Raw genomic sequence first — 12,722 nt, 5'->3', positions numbered from 1 at the left:
AAATGGTTTCATGGCTTAATTGCTGTTTCGGAAAGTGTGAAAACACCCCTGGTAGGTTATGAGCAAAGTGTGGCTCATAAGTTGAAAGTTATCACACACAAATGGAGACCATGTGCAAAAGCGGTGAACCTACTCAGGAGTGACTGAGTAGGTTCAGTTATGGATGAAATATTCATGTTTCAAAGCTTAGCGTCAGACTTGTTTTCTGTGATCACAGCTCCGAAAAAAAATGCCAATTGCCAAAACAATGTGCTGCCACAAGATGTCACTACTGAGAGGCAGCATGTCTCAGACCGGTGCACCTGAAGCGCCCACTTGTGAGACAGCAAAAGCAAAAACTTAAAAAGACTCATGTTTCATGTCTGATAATGTTCAGAATATTTAGAAATTCCTGCCTTTGTTGTTGTTACCGCTGTTGGATGTACATGTAATGCTAAAATAAAGTAAAACCACACAAACCACCGTGAAAAACCAAAAGGAGCCAAAGTAGTTTAAAAGACATCAGTTTAATTCCAGGTGAACGATCCAGAGCAGCATATCAAAAGAAATGATACACAGGTCACGGTTTCAAGGTTGTAACATGACATAAATAAAACATCAGTGAGCTGTAAACTTGTTCATCATGAAGCTGCATGATATTAAACTCTGTTTTTTGGGCTCTGAAACTTTTTTTTTTTTTTTTTAGCCAACCAACAACCCAATCTGAAAACACATCTTCCCAGATCTCAAAATACTGTTTTTCAAAGTTTTTTGGATTTGGTTCAAATAAACAAAAAATTACAAAAAAATATCTTCTGATTTAGCGCTTGTGTTCGACTGGCGACCAGCTATTAATTTCAGGCCCTCTTTGTGTGTGCGCACATTCCTTCTCGCTGTCTAGTAAACCAGCACCGAGATGCGCCTGTTTTGTTTTAGCTAGCAACATCTATGCTGGATTTTAACAGAATCAGTTATGAGGAGGCGACTGCCCCGACATGGATCAACAAAAACAAGCGCTGATGATACAAACACACACCTGGACAAAAACATTTACAGTTTAAAATGTTTTTTTGTGTGGGGGGTTTTTAGGTGTTGGACAAATTTGAGGTACAGCTGGTTTCGTTTGTGAGTGATTATATTAGACTCTTTGTTCAGCCCTGAATAAACCCTCAATTAGACCAAAAATAATTTTAAGGAGAGAATAATTAAAACATCAAACCTTGTGTACCTCTGGACTTCTCTGACGTTCACAAGATCAAAAACATTTCAAACCTCGTTTTGCTTCAAACTGATCAAAAACAAAAAAAGACTGCAGGAACTGTCCCTTCATGAGAATTGCACATCATTGATAGAAAATATGAACTTTCCTATTTACAGCTAGCAGAGACCCGACCTGGGCGGACTGAGTGTTTCTGTCTGTCATGAGAGAAGTTACGAGAAACTTTCAGGAAACCTTTCCAACATCCTCTGCAGTCACTATAAAAGTTCAAAATCCCACAGAAATAAGGCAGCGTACAGCTCGAAGAACGTGCTTTCACACTGTGAACAACATGCAGCTAAACTTAAGATCCAATGTGCAACATAATTCTAAATAAATTAGAATGAGACGAACAGTAAAAGCCTCATATACACGTATGATTTTTCTCTTTAAAAGGTCCAAAAGCCTTGGAGAACTGTCCCAAGCATTTGTAGCCTTTACACGGTCCACATGTTGCATTTACCTGGCAGTAAGGCCCGCCTCACAGCTGAGCAACACGAGATTCTACTTTCTTTGACAGTTTGGAGGAAAATGATGAGCTTAAAGGCAAAATTTAAACTAACATCTGAAAGTTAGAAAATACTGAATCTTTAATAGTATCAATGTTCCAGAAGCCTTGTATTTTTCCTCGTGTGGGGGGATCTTTGTGAGAATCACCCAACTGTGCAAGTGTTTAAGAATAATTTCCTGGTGTGCACTTAAGCTAGCAGTTTATTAGCTTATCTTTCCGTAAAGCTTTGAAACACCTGACCCCATAAGTCTACGGAGTTCTTAATAAAGCCTATGCTGGTTGTTAAGCCTTAATTATACTTTCTGCAGCCAGTCCGCGGGTATTTAAGTGACATAAATTTTCTTCGTCAGACAGTGAGTGCCAGGGTCTATCCAGACATCTGCCGATCTGCATGTTTCTTCTGACTTAACGGACTCATCTGCTGAGACATTACATTAAAATATAGCAACTCTGCCATCATGTCTCCATCTGTCCATGTCCGAGTATAATCAGGACTTAAACCAGCTAGCCACCCAGTTACACTGAAAGTGGCCAGAGACTGGTTCAGACTGAGCCAGTGCAATGCCACAGTGGCCTCCAGTCTACCTCAAATCAATTCCCATTTAAAGATGAGCTTCTCTCTGGAAATATTGTTATAGCAGACTTAACTTGTAACAAAAATGCTGGTGTTTCTTTTGGAAAATCTTACTATGTTAGTTAGCCCTGGCCCTGAAAGGATGCTTGAATTCAACATTTTGACAAGTTTATTGCAATCAATTTCTGTCATGTTGTTGCAGTGTAGGTACAATTAGCCTAATTTCTCAACTTGCACAGTCAAACAATGTTTTCTTTAGCATAGCCAAGTAATTTTTCTAGCTAAGTCTAAAAAAAAAAAGAAAAAGAAAAAACCCCTTGTGATCGTCCAATATTGTGTGACTCCAAAGAAGATACCTGCAGGCTAGACAAAAGTGGCAGTAGTAGCACTTGACGTAGAGCTCCACCTTTGGCCTTCAAGCCACTTTCATTGGTTGACACCACACATCACTATGCTGATTTTGGATAAGCTAATTTCTAGGTCCAATGCTAAGCTAAGCTAAGCTAAGCGGCCACTAGTCCCAGATCTACATATTTTTTCAGATATGTGGGATGTCCACATTAACAACAACAACAAAAAAACGTAGCAGTACATGTGTGCTTCAACATTTTTTTGACTCATTCTTACTGTAAAAATATTTAGTATAATTTCAAGTGTAACGTTTAAAGGTCAAAATAAACTATGCATTTCTGCACCAGCAGCCCCACGTTGTTCACAATGTGAATGCAGAACTAGAAGTCTTTCTACAGCTGTTTCATAACATCTCTCTAATCTTTAATATTTTGCCTTTAAATTGTTAATAAATATCCAAAAACATGTTAAAATATAAAAAAGGCAGATTAAGTCATGTAACTTCATCTCTCAGCTGGAAAGTTTTGATCGAAACCTCTGAGGGCTGCAGCGAGTACTCTGAGAAAATGGACAATTCGCAGAATATTGTTCAGCCCAGGTTGGACAAGGAAATGAAAAAATATATACAAACATACATAAAACACACAGAGGGTGGAGCTGCCTTCATGTCTGACCTCTGACTCTTTCCAATACAAAGCCACCAGTTTACTTTATAAAATGTATCACATGATCACCATCATTCATTTGAGACTGTTTCCTGTGTTAAAAATACAATGTGCTGATAAATCGCCCGACTCTGGTCATATATACTTTCAAATATATCCAAGTAACAGGTCAGCAGTGAAAGGCAGCCCCACCCCTCACATAAAAACACACACTTGTTAGAGTTAATTCCACAGAATAGTTAGAAACCATAACTAAGTTAAGAGTCGTCCCTTCACTGAGATAACGCAGAATACTCACTGGTGAACTCTGAGTTTGTGTTTCACTGTCAAACAGATTTCAGTGTAGTAAATCCTTTCCCCCCCAAAAGCAGCTTCTTTTTTATACCTTCAATTGCACCAAACTATATATTTGTGTGCATGTGTGCGTAATAATAGTGTAAGAAATCTGCAAATGTAACAAAGTTTAGTAGCACGTCAAACAGAAGAATGAGTAAAAAAACAAAAACCCTAAAACAAGAATTCAACATTCCCACACACGCTTGTCATCCTGGACATGACTGCACAGGAAGCTAATGCATTTATGTTTCAGAATAAAACAAATGAATGTTATAAATATAGAAACCATTTAAGATTGGTTGAGCACGAGAATAAAAATAGATAATTAATTGCCCTCCACGTAAACACGTTAATAAACTATGTGACTAAAAGTATTTGGATGCTTCAGTTAGAGGGCTTATTCATTCCCAATAGAGCCCCACCATCAAAACGTACAAATATCCCTGTGGATAAACTTTCTGGTTGAACACCAGCGTAGATTGAAGAAGCCTAAGTACTTATGGCCACAAAGCATACCATGGTAAACAGTAGTTGCATAAACAAAATTTAAAGCTTGACATGTTTTGCACCACAAGGCTTCACCAGTGTGGACGGAAAACAAACAGAAAACACACAAAACACACAGAACCTAACGAATTCAGTATCAGTGCATCCCGAATAATTAAAGCTCGACTGTACATAAAAACTCAAATAGTCTCTCTATCGTGCTGCAGTGTATGATTAAGAAACACTGAGATGAACCAGGAAGCTGAACTGACCTATTTTAGAAACTTCCTGTGGAGGCTGATGAAAGCTTGAGTGGTAAAACAATCACCAGCATAAATACTGGTTGAATAAAGCAGTAAAGCACTGGGATTTGACCGATATCTGACTGTTAGTGGACATCAGCTGGTCACAGTAGCTGAAACGTCACAGGCATTTTAATTAAAGAGTAACTCAAAGGACGGTTTTCCTCTTCTTACACTCACGGGATTAAAGAACGGCTCCATACCCATATTTGGAGGAAGTTTCGGACAGGTGAGGTTACACGCTCTCTGTACAAATGATACGTTTCGCACATACACAAATGCACAGAGTGACCAGGGGCAGCCAATGAGAAGAAAGCTGTCTTAAAGTGGGAGGAGCTTTATTTAATATAAATAAGGCTTATTTTTAATTTTAAATCATGCAAAGCTGGTCGTGTAGTTTCACCTGCTCACTGGGGTCATGTGATTGTTGGGATTTTGTCTGTATTACTGGAGGGTCTTTACGTTACAAGCCCCTTGAGCTGACTGTTGCTGTGATTTGGCGCTACGCAAATAAAACTGAATTGAACCGAATAGAAAAGTAATTTCCATGAATAAAAATCTGGAGGTTTAACTAAATTTTAAGCATCGTGCCATAAAGAGAGATGTCTCACAAGTATGACGCCAAGCTCAGTTTCATAACTCAGCTATATGAAATCTATTGTTAAAGGCAGAGCTGATGGTGATCAGCGTTTGAACTGAACATGAAAGACAGGCATCGACTCACCCTCACAACACGAGGAATCACAAGGTCAAGTTCTTCGCCTGTCAGGATTTAAACCCTGGTCAGGTGACTTGTACCCGTTTTTGAGTTACTCTTTAAAGAACATTGAAGCGACTGCGCATCTCGTTTTCCCCCCTCCCACAGCTTTGGACGCACTTGATGTGCATGTTGCATTTACGTCTCTTTAGCAGCGCCTGTCGTTGGGTTTAGTGGACATTATATTTAGACCTTTTTAATTCAGCCTGTTTAGTGTGAAACTGTCTAAAAGCCACACCAGTCAAATCCCAGAGTCCACACAGGAGTAGCTCTTTCCTATAACTGCACATCAGGACACATCGGGGGGCGGTCAGTGCTCTTTCCTCGTGCCAGGAAAGATGAGAAATAGGTTTTCATGAACATTGTGTTTAGGTCCTGGAGGAGAGTCATACTTGGTGCATTATTCATTCTTCATTCATTCATTCACACCTCGGCCTTCATCCCTTTTACTCTCACCCCCTCAGTTCCAGAGATAAGACATCATAAATATGCAAAAAATTCATTCACGCGCTCACACAAGCACACAAAAACCTCCCTCGCCTTCCCTTTTTCTTCTCTCTCCTCTCCGTCCCCTCTTGTGCCCACGAGTCAGACGTCGTAGTCAGGCAGGGCGGAGTAGGTGATGCCTCCGACTGACGGAGGGCTGGAGTGGAGCGGGAGAAGCCAGCAAAAGACCGACCCTGCAAAGACGGAAAGAGAGATGAAACAGTGCTTTATGTATTTGGAGCGCCGGCGAGACGTAGGTGTCAAAAGATCAGCGCACCTCTCCCAAAGACCTCCCGCAACAGGGCCAGCTTCGGCTTGCGGGTGTGTGAAGGGTGGTGAGGCAGCTGTGAGGAGGGGGTGGAGGATGAAGAGGACGAAGAAGCCCTGTCTTTAATCATCAGCCTGTTTCTCATCTGCTCGATGGGAGTCTCGTCTGTGATTATGGAGACCAGCTGAGAGAAGACAAACCACAAACGAGGGCACATGATTTTTTTCCTTTTGTTTCTTTAAGGAGCTTCAACGTTACTGGCAGAAAACAGACAGTCGTCTTCTTAATTTCACATGTTTGACCTGCGCTACCCACCGGTCAAACATGCGATATAGTAAAGTTTCTTTAACACCGTTTAGGGTTTTTAAATGACAGCAGTGTTTTACTCTACTAATCCAAAGATCTACATAATAGGAATGCAATCTGTATGTGTAGGGCTTTTATTGTGAAAGACAAAGACAGGAAGAAGCTGTGTACTGCATGAGGGACGACTTAAAACATGCCTGCATCACCTCTGACTGACGGCATGTTTTCATTAGACTGATCTCTAATACTTAAAAGTGTGTGTGTGTGTGTGTGTGTGTGTGTGTGTGTGTGTGTGTGTGTGTGTGTGTGTGTGTGTGTACCTGATCGTAGAAGATGACCATGACAAACACACCAAACAGCACCGACTCCACGAGGAGGATGATGTAATGCGCCCTGAGACAAAGAGAAGGAAACTGTCACAAGCCTGACGCTTCACCCTGAAAACCAGCCGTCACAGGTCGCTCTGTCTCACACTATCAGGTGTTTGCTGGGCGTCTCCTCGCTTTCCTTCTCTGCGTCACCGCCTCGCTCGTTCCTTATTCTCCACACCCACGCCGACACCACCAGCACCATGGAGTACAGGCTGGCCATACCTGCGCACAGACATCACGTCACAAATCACAGCCTGAGAATCTCTACCTTCACTTTTCAGACTGAGGTGAAAGCAGCAGCAGCAGCTCACCACATTCCCAGAGCGGACCTTTGTCTGTGTTTTTGTGAACACCTCCAGCGTGTGAAAACTTTACACGCTGGAGGTGTTCACAAACTTTACACAAAACTTTTGTGTGTTTTCTAAAAATTCATCATTTCGACAGGCAGTGTGAATTGTGTGCTCACCAGTGTAGAAGAGAAACTGGATGAAATACTTCTGGTTTAGCTCCCCGACACAATTATTGATCCTAAAAATGACACACGCACATCAGAAAAGCACAGATGAGAAGATGCTGGAGGTGTAAAAACAGAGCGTAAAGGTGGGGGGTGGCAGGCCGATGGACAGACGAGGGCGTGTTCTCACCAGGGACAGTGGTGGTCCATGCGGCGTATGCACCTCTGGCAGACGCGGCAGTGATGCGCTCTGGGGGGTCTGTAGGTTTCGCAGCGACTGCACACCGTCCAGCCCTCGCAGCCCTGAACACAGCAGCGCAGCAGTTCATGTGTTAAAACCTCAAACACTCCCAAGTGCAGGCTGAGGGTGAGGATGAGCAGCTGCACGTGCACCAATCATTTCTGCTTTAAAGTTTAAAAAAATAAAAATCATACAATATGATCCAAACTTATAGGCACGCATTCAGGGTTTCCTTTTTTGGCAGGAACACACTTTACAGACAGCTGTAAGCTCATAAGCGCATAATAACACGCTGTGAAGCAGACACGAGTGCAGCTGCTGGGACGTGAATGAAGGCGCGCTGAGATAAACACGGTGCAAACCTGGTAAAATTACAGCTCAGAGTACAGCTGCCATCCACCGACACTCCCTCTCTGTCATTAGCGTTCGGCTTGTTTTTGCTTATTTTCAAGCCACAAACATCACTGCTGAGTTCAGGGTGGGAACAAAAGTAGGAATTTGGAGCTCTTCCAGTGTTTGTTCTTTTAGCGTCAGTCTTGCTCTCATACAAGTTTTTATAATCTGTGGGATTAAAAACAACAGCTATCATTCTGGTTCTGCTCTTAGCTGTAAAGAATATATTTTTAAAGCTGCCCAGTCTTACTTCCCACATATAAAAATCAGCACTTTCCCCCCTCAAACCTGCAGAAATCCATCCACACGTTTCAGTTCTCCCTCCCTCTCTCACCTCCAGGTCATTAAAAATGCAGACGGCGCGGCGTCACATCACCCCGACTCGAAAGGTTTCACTGATACTGAGAGGTGAACTGCTGTCAGCCTGCAGCAAACTACGCTACAGATTAGTGACGGATCTTTTCAGTCAGTTTGGTGTAGGTGAACTCGATGGATGGAAACGCAGTCATTGGTCCAAATAGGCCAGCAGCCGGCCAATTAGGTTACCCAAGACTAGGGCTGTGCGATATGACCAAAATCTCATATCCCGATATAAGAATTCTATCGTCCGATAACGATATAAATCACAAAAATGTAACATTTTCTGTAAACTCTGTGAATCTCGGGCAGCTCGACTTGCAGGAAGTGTTTCCAGCTGCGCGTCATGTAGCTGGAGTCGAGTGTTTTAACCGATGTATGAAACTACACATTTTTAGACATAAGTTGTAACGGCCGCCGTTTTCTTTGTGAGTATTTATTACACAGCGTGCTGCGGGGAAAAGCCTGTTCTAACGTTTGAGTCTAAGGTTTATTTTTTAGCACCTGGCGGCTCTTTTTTACTTCTCATCCGTAAATAATATGCTCTTTCACGTGATTCAGTTTATTTTGAAAAGTCTCAACAGGATCTTGAGCTTTATTGTGAAAGGTTTATGTGGAACATAAACAAGCGGATACGCGATGGTTTTACCGTAGTTGTTGCTAACCACAACGCATAAAAACAGGCGCTTGTCCGTTCGTAGTGTGGTTATATTAAATATAAGAGAAAGAGAGAACTTTAGGAAATGAATATAGCCACTACAGTGACCATCAAAACCATGAAACAATATTGCCGTAAACAGTTTATTTTGCGACACCACGAAACAAACGATAGCGTAAAATGAAACGATAGACGTTTTTATATCGTCATCCGATATATATCGTTATATCGAACAGCCCTACCCAAGACCCTACCGTTTTTACCATCATCCTCAGCTGGCATGAACTGACACTCAGCTGTGCCGCATGTGTCTGAATTTTTATTTGACATCATCACTACAGCGACACCGGCCACACGTTTATGTTTCGTAGCGTGCGCGACGAGACGAGGCCGAGCACGACCGACAGTGAGAGCGGTGTGGGAGCCAGCAATTTAGATTTAGTACCAAAATAAAAGAGCCGCTTCAACCAAACACAAACTGGTGTGGAAAGAATTTAATAAACACCTGTCGAGTACAACCAGGCTACCAAAGAGGTGATGCTAGCAACTGGAGACGTGTGACCTGAAAGACCTGACCATGTGACCTGGAGCGCTTGTTAGCTGTGCTCCATACAACAGGAAGCTCAAGCTGCTGCTTCTTTTAGGAGTGATCACAATGGATCATCTCCATCTCACTATCACACCAACCCCTACATGTCCTCCTGGCTGGCAGCTCCATCCTCACCATCCTTTGTCTAATATATCCACTCTCCCTCCTCTGCACACGTCCGCACCATCTCAGCTCGACCTGAGCTGTCCCTCTGACGGACTCGTTTCTAATCCTGTTCATTCTGCTCACTCCCACTGAAAATCTCAGAATGACAAGAAGAGCTGACGGTGCTTTGAAATGACGGGTGTAGTTACGCAGGGGTAAAGCAGGGCTCTGAGCAGCTGGTTAAGCAAGCCCAAGCCAACAAACTTACCAGGTCGTGCTGTCATCAGTGACAGCAGCTCATCAAAGGAAGGATGAACATGCCTTTTATTTAACTGCACTTAGAAATACTGTTGTCTAGCAGGCTTCAATAAAACACTGTCCGGTATTTCCTCTACATCGTCAGAAATATCAGATTTCCCCGCTTGCAGTATCGTGATATCATTTTCAGGCTGAACTTGTTTTTCAACCTGCCGGCTCTGTGATCTCAGCCTCCGCTCATGTGAGAATCACATTCTTCTCCCGAGCGAGTGGGCGTCATCTGTGCCGCCTCCTTCCTGCTCTGTCCTGGCGGCTTTCTCCCCTAAACCACACGGAGGATTTTTCCAGCAGTCCGAACGCGTCTGATGCTGTCGTTACGCTCTCAGTGCTACCCGTGACCGAGGAAAACTGCGGAAAACGTCCCCAAACCGATTCTCCTGAAACTTAATTTGTGTAAGTGTGCGCGTCTCATCAGGAGGATCACAAAGATTTCTGTGTTCTTGCGACTCACCCGCTCGTTCATCCGAGACGACTGAGAGCGGAGGTCCGAGAAGTCGATGGCCGTGTCAGGAAGAGGCACCATGCCTAAACACACAGACACAAAAGACATTTGTTTGGATGTTTCCACCCAGAACCCACAGCGTGTGCGTTTTCTTTTTCTTTAGAAAGATGGACTAGCAGTGAGAAACTCGTGCTACGTGTTTGTGAGCTGAATAGTGAAAGAAATTATGATGAAGAGCTGAAAAACTTTCAGAGAGGAAAGTTAGCGGTTTATAAAAAGTTATCTGCCTTACCCTGAAACAAAGGGAGACTGCTACCAGCCCTGAATGAACTATCAGTACGTTAACAAGCAACACAGTTTCAGTTATTGTGCCAATGTACTACTTATAGGGTTGGGGAACCCTGCAGTGAGATGAGACTGAAGAAGTCATTCGGATGAGTGACCAAATGTTTGTCCCACTGAAAACGCTACGTCCAGATGAACAGAATCAACTTTATAAAAGACAGACTTTAACTTTATGAGAGATAAATGTGTGTGTGTGTGTGTGTGTGTGTGTGTGTGTGTGTGTGTGTGTGTGTGTGTGTGTGTGTGTGTGTGTGTGTGTGTCTTACTGACCAGGATCTGAGAAAACAGCTTTAGAGTGGCAGGCTAGCAGCAGCAGCAGAATCAGGTTGAACACTGACCCGTGGAGAGTACACCACACACTGTCAGAGTCAGAAGAGACATGCGATTATTACACTTCATCATTTAATCTTCTTAATAGAATTCAATTCAATTTTATTTAGATAACGCCAAATACCAACAGCAGTCACCTCTGGGTGCTTATGTTTAAGGTAAAGACCCTACAGCAGTACAATGACAGAAGTAAAGCAAGTTATTAGAGCTTTAGGGAGTCCACGGTACATTTCAATTCAATTCAATAAAACTTTATTGAATTGAAGGTTGACCCCGAGGAAAATTGGGTAAATATCCTGTAAATGTTCATGATCACAAAAGACAAAGAAAAGCCGATTTATTTATTTATTTTTGCATTAAACTACAACTTAACTGAGCATAAGTTTCTCTGAAGGGGCTGGATGACTGCTCTGTAACTTTGACAACTTTACAATTTTAATAAAATACGTTTTACTCCTTTGCTTTCTAAATAGTCCTGGTTACATCCAATATCACACAAAACTGCACAGAATAAGCAAAAAGCACTACATTTGACTGAAAATAAGAGTACATACAAACATTTTGTGACGCTAACATTTAAAATATTTGGGTGGAAATTGAGGAAGTGCGCGCTTCTCAGCTCAGGAAAGTCTGAATTTGGCATGAAGACTTGGTTAACGCAGTTTTGAATTTAGGACGAATTAAAGAGCAACTCTCGTTGATTTAGATGAAGCTGCGATTCTGGTTTTAAAGAGGATTTTTGTTCTCAGACACGCAGAGCAACTTTAAATCACCCAAAATTTTGAACGACAGCTGGACTCGTCGGCTCCGGAGTAGGCTAATGAAACGCCTCAGCTACGAAAACAAACCGAAAGCCACCTGTGATGGAGCGCGAGCCCGGTTACAAAACCAAAGACGTGAATGGGAACGCGATTAAAGCCACATTACAGTGAGAACAAACGAGATTTGATTCAGTTTCACTGCGCCGAGGGTGAAATCGTGAAGATACCGTTACTGTTGATCTGTTTGCTGTCAAATGAATGAAGGCACAGCAAAGAGGCGGACGACATATTGAGGGATTTTAAGGGGTTTAAAAAGGCGTGGAAATGCAAAACACCCACCTGTCCGAGTACGCGGGGATGAGCACGTACTGTATGACCACATAGTCCGCATAAAACACGCTGAAATAAGTTAAAATCAGGCAGATAACGCCGCAGGGATCTCGCCTACAGCGAAGAACCGCCATCTTCTCCCGGGCTCCACCCCCGTCCCCCGCTTCCGGGTGACGTCAGATGGAAACTTGAAGCTGCCTTCCAGGACCGTCGAGAAAAGGCGATTCATGTTTAAAGGGCCAGTTCATCTTTTTTTTCTTCAAAAGAGATTAAAGAATATTTGACTCAACAAATAAATCTTCACCTCTGATCTGCCGTGTTTCTTTTTTATTGATACCCTTAAGCAGATTTGTTTTTCAGATCACAGAGCTGCCAGTCAATCTAGTAGACGGGGAGTAAGCTGTGGTCACCATGGAATGGACATGGTGAACAGTAATACTATGGTAGGCTGTGGTACTCAGCTGGTATAGTGGGGTTCAAAGACTGGATACATGTTTTCATCTTGTTTATGTCAAACTGTGACCATACCATTGGAATGTTTCAGCAGACACTGACATGCAAAAACACCAGACAATATTTGTCCAACCTTCTATGGTCCAGTTTTGATGAGCTCATGTAAATTGTAGCCTCAAGTTCCTTTTCTTTGCTGAAAGGAGCAGCATAAAAGACCGGTGAGGTCTTCTGCTGCTGCCAGGTTTGAAGTCAGCCAGAGACGCTCTTCTGATTTGACTTGAACTTCAGATCGCGTT

General features: G+C 42.7%; 1 protein-coding gene across 1 annotated transcript; it reads right to left on the bottom strand.

Moving 5' to 3' along the window:
* Positions 1-487: 487 nt before the first annotated feature.
* On the bottom strand, positions 488-12,147 carry LOC146674164 (palmitoyltransferase ZDHHC3). Its single transcript, XM_085394461.1, has 9 exons — positions 11,983-12,147; positions 10,823-10,911; positions 10,217-10,290; positions 7,295-7,407; positions 7,117-7,178; positions 6,752-6,872; positions 6,600-6,672; positions 5,983-6,157; positions 488-5,899 (listed from the first exon to the last, which is right to left on the bottom strand). Exons 1-9 carry the CDS (start codon positions 12,105-12,107, stop codon positions 5,808-5,810), a joined length of 924 nt encoding a protein of 307 aa, XP_085250587.1. The 5' UTR covers positions 12,108-12,147; the 3' UTR covers positions 488-5,807.
* Between the last annotated feature and the right edge of the window lie 575 nt (positions 12,148-12,722).

Source organism: Rhamphochromis longiceps, linkage group LG3 (assembly GCF_057381845.1).
Source record: "Rhamphochromis longiceps isolate RC_006_pf linkage group LG3, R_longiceps_female_GT1.1, whole genome shotgun sequence".
NCBI classification, from domain to species: Eukaryota; Metazoa; Chordata; class Actinopteri; order Cichliformes; family Cichlidae; genus Rhamphochromis; species Rhamphochromis longiceps.
Note: the sequence above shows the minus strand (reverse complement) of the source record. Positions and strands in the feature narration are given on the sequence as shown.

Bases quoted from the DNA above. Each gene is read 5' to 3' on its own strand.
- LOC146674164 (XM_085394461.1), bottom strand. From the start codon at position 12,107: ATGGCGGTTCTTCGCTGTAGGCGAGATCCCTGCGGCGTTATCTGCCTG. The intron at 10,291-10,822 runs GTCAGTAAGACA...CTGTGTGTTTAG, and splicing joins AGCTGTTTTCTCAGATCCTG to GCATGGTGCCTCTTCCTGAC. The intron at 6,673-6,751 runs GTGAGACAGAGC...TCTTTGTCTCAG, and splicing joins CCCAGCAAACACCTGATAGT to GGCGCATTACATCATCCTCC.